Genomic DNA, 9775 nt, shown 5'->3' on the forward strand with positions numbered 1-9775 from the left:
CCCTGGGTGACCCTGCTCTGGCAGGAGGTTGTACCAGATGATCTTTCGAGGTCACTTCCACCCCCAAACACTCCGTGATACCAAATTTAGTGTGTGATATGACAGTGTTCCCTCATTATTTCTTTTTTGGCTTCTTCCCTTTTCACTCAAATGTGTGTATATATAGACACCAGTTTGTGTTCATCTGGGAACTTGTGCTTTAAGTTAGATTTTATAAACCTCCTGTATCAGAGCTGTGCATTATGTGTCTCTATTGCTTATACTTACAAATCTAAGAAGTTAATGGATTATTTGTGGTGAACTAAGATTGTAAATAATAGTAAACTGTTTACTTTAATTCTTTCCCCTCACAGTTCGCTTGTGAAAGATGCCTCCCCTGTACCTCTTATGGATGTTACCAACTTGTCTACACCTCGAAAGTTCCTTGAAACTTCCCAGTTCAGTACTCCTGGAGGCAGCGGCAGTGAGTATTTAAGTCATAAGCATTTCTTAGTTTGTAGATGTTCAGCTGCTTTTACAGGAGGAGCAGTAGGCATGTCATCCCCTCCTCATGGATGACTCCTCATGGGAGGTCCTGCCACAAAAAATCAGGAAGAGATTTGTGCAGTGTCATGCAATGAGTGAATTGTGTGTCCGGGGGCAGAACTTGGCCGTATCTGCATTTTTCTCTTTGCAAGTCATCTTTCCTCCCTCTTTCCCCGCCGTCTTCCCCTGAATATACGCAGCTTTCTGTGCCTCTTCTGGTCTTGATCATGTTCTTGATATGTTGGGCAGCAGAGGTATCTGCAATCAGTTTCCTCTCTGCAGAGGTTTCCTCTATGTTCTTTAATTTAAGCAAGCAAGTGTGTGTGGATGTTGTAGAAGTTTTTTTTTTTGCTGTGTTTGGAGCCAAAAGCTCAAAGCTTTTCCATGTGGGAACTTCATAACTTTGACGAAAGGTTTGTCTAAACACAGGAATAAGCTGGCGGTGATGGTTGTGTACCTGTTAGTACAAGAAACACTTGGCGAAACACGCAGTTTCATTGGTGCTTTTGTATGAGGCTTTGAAAGTGCTGCACAGATGGGGAATTAATCCGTGTAGTGTTCCGGTAGATTAGCAAGTGAGGTTGTCCTTGTTTAACAAATGAATAAAATGAATGCTACAGGAGTGACCTACATCTCTCCCCCCTTCCTTTTGAAACTTGACTGTTTGAGCGTTCCTCAAATGCAAAGAATCTTCTTGCCTTCTCATTCTTATTAATTCTTTTGTCCTTATTTGTGTCTGCTAATTTGTGCTTTTTCCTGTCGTACTTGCCTCCTAGACTCTTTCATTTGATCCTTCTTATCTTTCGCACTTGTAGAGGTTTTTGTTGTTTAGCCCTGCTCCCGTAGGTTTGGCTGGCCTCTCGGAGCCCGAGTCTGGATTTCTACATCGGAGGGGTTTATCGGGAGTGTGACATGCCATTGCAGACTTCCAGAGCTGGAAACCTGGAAGAGAAGATTCATGTGAAAAAATTTGGGAAAAAAAACCAAAACAACCAACCTTAAGAATTCCAGTTCTTTTCTTCTGTGATCAGTGAGAATTTTATTTCAGTTTCTTGCTAGAGATCTTATGATTTTGGGCAGCTAAGGTTGTAATCCACAAAAACCTGAATGTCACCGTGGTAATGTTAAGCCACTTCCTTTTCAGTGAGTTGTGCAATGTATGCAATTAGTTTCAACCTAAAATATTTGTCCTCTGTATAATAAGAAAAATATAAGCCCGAAGTTATGAAGCTGATGGGGGCCTCCCGTGATGTCTTAAAACGGGGAACGGATGGCAGGAGATGCAGCTATTGGAGAATGGAAATCCTGTCCTTCTTCCAGTACTGTTAGTGTCTTAGTTTGTTGGATTTTTATTGCTAGTGTAATACGAACCTTAAATATACTGGGAAAAGAATTTTCTTCACGCTCATCACCTTTAAAGACTTGCAGATCCGAGCTGATCGTTGTCACATTTGCTGAGATTGAGAAGAGGTCTCTTATTAGCCAAAGCTGGCCGAAAAGGTTTTTTTCCTAGCTGTACCCAGTGTAAACCTGCGTGTAGAAGCAAATACATTTTTAGTGCTCATACTGGGCTACTGTGATTTGATCTGTAAGGGGAGTCCCAAGGCATGCTCCTTTTTCGGAGCCCGGGACTTCACGAGCACTGACCCTAGCGTTCCCATTTAGGTACTGTCCTTCTTCGTCAGCAGAGTCCAGTGCAAGTTTACTGCGTGGATTTTCACAGAATCATAGGATACCAAACTGGAAGGGACCTTGGGGATTATTTGGTCCCACTTTCCTTGGCAAAAGCAGGGTCTAGACAAGGAGTCCAGCCGAGCCTTGAAAGGATACTTCATGAGCACTGACCCTAGCGTGTCCTTCTTTGTCAGCAGAGTCCAGTGCAAGTTTACTATATGGATTTTCACAGAATCGTAGGGTACCAAACTGGAAGGGACCTCGGGCATTATTTGGTCCCACTTTCCTTGGCAAAAGCAGGGTCTAGACAAGGAGTCCAGCCAAGCCTTGAAAGGGTCCGATGTTGGGGAATCCAGCACTTCCCTGGGGAGATCATTCTGACGGCTGCTTGTTCTCTTTGTGAAACATTTTCCTCTTGTGTCCAGTCAGCATCTCCCCAGGAGTAACTTGTATGATTACCCCTCGTCATCTCTGTGTGACTCCTTGTGAAAAGGGAGTCTCCATCTTCTTTGGAGCCACCCTTTAAATGGGGCAGCGTGGTGATGAGGTCTCCCCTGAGCCTTCTTTTCTCCCCGCTGACCAAACCCAGGTCTCTCAGCCGTTCCTCACATGGCAGCTTCCCAGGCCTTGGGTCACCTTTGGGGCCGTTCTCTGGAAGTAGAACTTACTAAGTTCTCATTTTATTTGCTCACTGCAGTGTCAGTGGTGTTTAAATCACGTGTCCGACAAACCCCTGATAAACAGTCATTTCGTACCATGTTTGAATGAAGGTCCTAGGGTACAAGGCAGAGGTAAGAACCACAGGAGCAGTCTCTGAGAACTTTGTGGGCATAAAATGACGTTGCTCCTTTTACTCCAAATGCCTGAAAAGAGAGGCTTTGATGACTTCATCCTCAGCTCTAGTAAATCAGTAGAGGTCAGCTGAGAATCTACCTTTGAGTTCTTGTTTCTGCAGATCTGTTCTTGCTCTTCGTGCCCAGCGCACCAGAAAATCTCTTACCTGGCTCCTCGTTACGCTCCGTGTCATTCTGTGAAGTGCTGGGCAAGTGTCCCTCAGACTGGGAAAGATGTAGATTGTAATAGAAAACATTTGATCGGCGTAAAATATGCATATGGTTTTGCTTCAAGTGCCCAATGTTCTTATGTATATTTTTTCCACATAATTTTATTTAAAAGTAGCCTTTTCCAGGTCTGCAGAACTCGGGGAGAATTTAAAGCTTATGCGTATGCATAACAAAAACTGTTTCTGCCTTTAGTCATTTAAGTTCTTTGCCTTTTTATTCAGGAAACAAAGTGGCTGTGCATATTAATGTGTGGCGGTTTAAAGCACTGACTCATTCAAACCATCTCAGCAAAGATGCCACAATTTTGAGTCCTTTCTGCATTCGCTTCCCAAAGGAGATGTTACCTTGTCCTTTAGAATCTTTATAAGGAAATTAAAGCTGTTCCTGCTGCACTTAAAACAAACAAAACCTTCTATAACGTTCACCTGAGGATTAGAGATACGACCGTTCACCAGTAACATTTTCCCTTCATGCCAGTTCAGAGAAATAAATTAACTTTCAAATTATATTTTTCTGTTTGAACCTTGTGTACTCTGAAGAGTATTTATGAGGGTTCCTGTGTTGCCAGACTCTTCCTGGAACTATAAAATGTACTTACCCAGTACACAGCAAACCCAAGAGCGCCCGTTCCTGAAAATACCTTGTAGAAATCCGACCAGGATGAACTGAGGTGGTGACAATTAATGTTGTTCTTGATTGCACATGTAAATTTTGTGCTGAAGAGATAATAGACTTCAGCGATATGTGCTTCCCAGCTCTAAGAGAAAAACATAACTTGTAGATCCAAGCAGTACGGTGACTTCTAAGCTCAGGTCTAGTTCCTGCTCCTGGCTCCGTTTCTTCAAGAGCAGAAGTGCTCCTGGGTGGTGAAACCACGTGGACACCTGTGAGCTTGGCCCCGCAGGAGCCGGAGCTTTGAGATCCAATTTTAACGGTGGATCTAAAAAATGGCGTTGGAGCATTCTCTGTTTGTTGTTACAGTTGCTTCCACCTCAAACACACTCAACAAACGCATACAAGATTTTTTTTATTTTTATTTTTTTCTGTTAGCTTCATCTCAGGATCTGACCGTAGCTGGGTGATTTTTTCTTTACCACCTGTACAAAAAGTTAAATGATCCCGTCACTGAACCAGAATTTTCCTGTTTTGACTGTTTTGCATTTGCACAAACCCAACTAAGGACTTGATGAGAGGTTGGTGGGAATCCAGCAGTTGAGTCTCATTCCCCCCTGCTATCATTTCAGCGCTGTGCAAACAGGCAGAGCTTGTTCTTAGCTCAAGGTAAATTTTTGCACCGAGGATTTTTAAGAGAAAGCTTCCTCTGGTTTAAGAAGAGTTTGCAACTACACAAACCCCATGAAAGCCTATGAAGTAACTTTTTGTGTATCTATTTTTGCAGGACTGTGATTTCACTCACTGATCCTCACCAGCGGTTCATGTTCTGGCTTGGTGCTTAGCACTGATGGGCGTATCTGTGTGTGTGTGTGTGTTTGGGAAAGGAGAAACTGAGGAAATTTTAAATCCTTGTGAGGAAAACCAAGAGAGTAATGCTTAGTCACCCTTCCTGTATGACTTTTAAGTTGTTCTTTCTGATAGGTGGTCCCAGTGTAAGATATTTGACTACCGTGCACTTACTTGTTTGCTTGGAGATGCAGTTTTTGTGCTTTTATGTATTATGAGCATTTTGAATGTGATTTAGACTTGCTTCGTGCAGTTTTCTCAAAATAAAACGTTGTTACAATGGATTTGAAAGAGTGGCCGTGTCAAATTAAAATGCCTCTTTCTAAAAGACCTATATCCTTATAACTGTAGATGGAACTGTGTGAACAGCAGTTTTAGTAAGAGGATGTTCACTGTGAGGATTTGAGGTTGTTGATCTCCGGGACCCATTTTCTTTCTGAGCTTGGTAGTACGGCAGAGCAGGAAATGACCAAAATCTTCAAAGGACTCATTTCTAAAGTGACCGTCCATGGGGCAGAACAAGGATTCAGCGCCCGAAATTAGCAGGTGACGTTTCTTCAGATGCTAAATTATGCCTCTGGAGCACCATGAACTTCCATCCTTTTCTCTAGCAGGGTTGAAGGCAGAAAGGGTGTGCTCAGAAAAGACATGAATCATGAAAAATAGTACATAAAATTTTACTAGTTGCCCATAAATGTCACAGCTAATGAAATCTTCTGTAATGAGTAGCAGCAAATTTTGACCATTCCTCAAAGTGAAAAACAAGACCCAAGAGTCTTTAACTGCTTTGCTTAAATGAGTTATCAACATTGGCTTTTCTGGGGATCGGAGTGGAACTATTAAAATGCCTCTTGCAGCAGGTTTCCTCCTTGTGAAATGGCAGAACTGTACAAATGAAAGTATCATCAATTGGAACAGACGGTTTTATAGGGCATCGTCAAACCAGGGAGCCATCAAGGAAGCTTCCACCCTTGTAACTACAGAGGTGATGAATCAATGATGCGCATGATTCAACTTTGTAGTGATTTAAACTGCGGGTAGATCTTTGCCTGCTTAAACGCCGAGTTGTTGTGTCGTGTTAGGTGCACCACTTCAGTGATGGAAATTGTTTGAAAATGGCTGCGTATTTCATTAGAGAATGTGGCAGAATCATTGCTCCTTTAGGTTATTGTCCGGGAAGGCTTTTGAGAAGCCATATTTAAATACGGTTTGCTTCAGAAGCAGTTTTCAGAGATCATTAGAACAAGAAAATGAAGAGCCGTCAGAATGGCTTCACCTAAGGGAATTCATGCTTGGCCAGCTTGATGAACTTCTGCAGTGGAATATGAGCCAGCGTGTGCCCAGGTGGCCAAGAAGGCCAACGGCATCCTGGCTTGTATTAGAAATCTTGTGACCAGCAGAAGAAGGGAGGTGATTGTCCCTCTGTGCTCAGCACTGGTGAGGCCGCACCTTGAGTATTGTGTTCAGTTTTGGTCACCTCAGTATAGGAGAGATCTCGAGGTGTTGGAGCGAGTGCAGAGGAGGGCAACAAAGCTGGTGAAGGGCCTGGAGAACAGACCTTATGAGGAGCGATTGAGGGAGCTGGGTCTGTTCAGTTTGACGAAGAGGAGGCTGAGGGGGGATCTCATCATGCTCTACAATTGCTTGAAAGGACACTGTAGAGAGGTTGGTGCTGGTCTCTTCTCACAGGTCATTAGGGACAGAACCAGGGGGAATGGTTGCAAGTTGCAACAGGGCAAGTTTAGACTGGACATTAGGAAGAAATTCTTCACGGAAATAGGAAGAAATTCTTCACAGAAAGAGTGGTCAGCCCCTGGAACAGACTGCCTGGGGAGGGGGTTGAGTCACCATCCCTGGATGTGTTCAAGTGTCGCTTAGATGGGGTGTTGGGCGTTATGGTTTAGGGGTGACCTTGTAGTGTAGGGTCAATGGTTGGACTTCAAGCAGAAGAATTGCCAAGTCCTACCTCTAGAGAGGAGCCACCCCAAGCACTGGGATGCGCTGGGGATCACTGAGCTGCAAAAGAGTTTGGCAGAAAACAACCTGGAGGTCCTGGTGGGCACCAAGGTGAATGCAAACAGCCAGCACAGTGCCTTTGCTGCAAAGAAGGGTGGAGGTTTCTTGGGCTCCGTTAGACAAAGTATTGCCAACAGGTGGAGGGAGGTGATCCTGCCCCTCAGCTCAGCACTGGTGAGACCACACTTGGAGTGCTGGTGCTGGTGCTGGGCTCTCTAGTGGGAGAGATATGGACATACTGGAGAGAGTCCAGCATGAAGATGATGAAGGGTCTGGAGAATCTGTCCTAGGAGGAAAGGCTGAGGGAGTTGGAGCTGTGCAGCCTGGGAAGAGAAGGCTCAAGGGATATCTTGTCAATATGTATAAATACCAGAAGAGAGGGTGCAAAGAAGACAGAGCCAGGTTCTGCTCAGTGGTGCCCTGTGCCAGGACCAGAGGCAGTGGGCACAAACTGAAACCCAGGAGGTTCCTTCTGAACATCAGGAATATTTTTTTTTTCGCCATGAGGGTGACTGAGCGCTGGCACAGGTTGCCCAGGGAGGTTGTGGAGTCTCCATCCTTGGAGATTCTCAAAAAGCATTTGGACACGGTCGTCGCCCGTTGGCATTGGGTAGCCCTGCTTGAGCAGTGAGATGGGATCCGAAGACCTCCAGACATCCCTGCCGGCTTCAGCTGTTTCGTGTGATTCTGTGATTTGGTGTTGTCTTTAAATGGAATTCAACCATGAAAACCACTTGAACTCATTAAAGTGATACCGAAGTTTAGGTTACCAAAGAGGTCAAAAACATTTCAAGCTGTATGTCAAACCGATCTGGAAGAGCCTCGATCAGACTTCACGCAATCTGGTATTGTAGGTTTTTTTGCATGCTCTGTGCTGGGATGGGACAACAAAACAGTACGTCGAAGCTCTTATTTTACCATAAAACTGCCAATTGAAGGGTAAAGACTTCATTATAGTGGAGAAGGGCAACTGTAATCATTTAAATTTTGAAGCGCTCGTTTCCTGACGTGGCATTTCACTTGTTATCGTCTCAAGGAGGGTGCAGAAGTTTCTTGGTGCTACTGAAGAAATCCTTTAATGCTTCTTCTTTGGTGTTTTCTACCTATAATGTTTTTGAATATACTGAAACTGGTCTTAAAACAGTTTTTCGTTCTCTTCCCTTTGATAAATCACAAAGGAGAAGAGATTAATTGGATAAAATCTGAACAGCAGACCCACGGTTTAGAATAACTTGTAAAAATAACTGTTGCAAACATCCATAGGATAGTTTAATTTTTTGGGGTCTTCTCTGCATGAATGCTTGTGGTGTGACTGATGAACCCCTTAAGGTGATGTGTGGTTAACAGGAGCATTTCAGGTAGAAACTGGTGAGTGTAGAAACAGAGGAATAGCTTCTGACAGTCCTCTGCTTTTGTCTTGGTGCAAATGAATAACAAAGTTATTCATATTCTGAGTTTAAGAATAAATACAGGCGAAGCTTTCGCATCTGAGAGCTGCATCTTCCTTCAGCTGTGGAGCTCCTCTGCCCACCGAGGCTAGCGTGGGGCATTGCAATTTTAAAGGTGAACTTCTTTACAAAACGCCCGTTGGCTTTGATGCCTTTTCTGTCGACGTTGGGGACAAGAGGGGCTGATTCCTGGGCCACAGCTTTGTGGTCAGAGAACCCCTCGGTGACATCAAATGGCACAAGAGGACGTTTGAAGTGGAGAAGACGCCGGGAAAAGAAGAACATCTTCACTTGCCCGGGGTTGGAATCTTGTCAGATCTTACAGATAAATGGGACCCCAAAGCTACCCAGGAAACCTGTTTAATAGGCAGAAAGTGCAGGAAACACGGTCCCCACTGTTTTATCAAAGACCGGCTCTAACAAAACTTACATACCGGTGTGTAACTGCGAGATATTGAACTATTCGCTTGGCTGTTGTTTGGAAGAGATGTAAATCAATCCCCTGACTGTCTGAGGGTGTTCGAAATTGGTTTGCTCTTTTGAAAAGGGAAAAGCATTCATCTCCGCGTCTGGCAGAGTTCTCAGCAAGATTGCTGCCTTTAGTCCTCCTAAATGCCGTCCTCACATTTGGGTACAGGAGTGTTTCCTCCCTCTTGGGTTTTCGTTGTGTGATATTAAGGATAATTTCCAGCCTGCTTACAAAGGAGCTGCAGTGTAATGATGGGGACCTGTCCTCTAAAAGGTTGTTTAGGCTGTGAAATCTTTGCATTGGACCAAGAGGAATAAGATACTTTTTTTTTTAAAAAAACCCAGTAAGTTAAAACCTTCCTTCCTTTAGCATTCCCAGTGCTGTCCTTTCCACAGCTCTTGTTCCAAAGAGCTCATTTTTGGTGTTTGTACCCAGCATACTGGGATTTTGTGAATTTTTTTTTTTTTTAGAATAGCAAATAGCATTAACGAAGTCGGTACAGCATGCGTGCAGCACACAAAAAGTGCTTTACAGCCTCGCGGATTGAAAGGTGTGTGGTAGATGAGAGCTCTGAGGAGAAATAGGTGTGTGTCCAGTGGTCAGCTTCTAATTGGTAGTATTGCTTCTGTGTGTTTGAAGTATCTCATGTATTATATTTTAAAATAAATAAATAAATAATGCTTTCTGGGTGTTTCTAGTTTCTTGCCCGTAACTTGCCCAAATTTAATTGAAATAAGTGTGCTTGAGAAAGGGGAAGAAAAAAAAGCACTATTTGATCTTCCTGATGCTCGTTACCTGCAACCTGATGTCCTTCTCCATCGTGGCGTCTGATGACCTCAGGGGACACGTCCTCACCTTGCTCCTACATGGTGGCATCACTGCTGCTCGGGCCTGCGATGTCAGAGCGCCTGGACGCCCAGTCTGGTTTTGAGCGAGAGATGCCGTGTTTGGGATTACGCTGATGGAAAGAAACAGCCTCTTCTGTGGAGGCTGGTGTGAGCTGACACTGAAATAAGTGTTGTCTGTTTATCGTGATGCTATTTATGTAGTGACACCGTACAGGCTCTTTGGGACGTTGTTTTCTTGCTCTTGTGCAAACTTCCCCGGCGCCGACGCTC

At 44.1% G+C, this 9775-nt stretch overlaps 1 protein-coding gene across 1 annotated transcript in view; it reads left to right on the forward strand.

Moving 5' to 3' along the window:
- Positions 1-353: 353 nt before the first annotated feature.
- The window catches only part of LOC104272026 (exocyst complex component 4-like), a gene marked incomplete at both ends in the record, with an annotated part of 19462 nt that continues 10040 nt past the window's right edge, over positions 354-9775 (forward strand). The window contains one exon of the mRNA XM_009866904.1: positions 354-463. Coding sequence (XP_009865206.1) covers positions 354-463 — 110 coding nt within the window. The remainder of the gene's footprint in view (positions 464-9775) is intronic.

Source organism: Apaloderma vittatum, unplaced genomic scaffold (assembly GCF_000703405.1).
Source record: "Apaloderma vittatum isolate BGI_N311 unplaced genomic scaffold, ASM70340v1 scaffold14310, whole genome shotgun sequence".
Lineage (NCBI taxonomy): Eukaryota > Metazoa > Chordata > Aves > Trogoniformes > Trogonidae > Apaloderma > Apaloderma vittatum.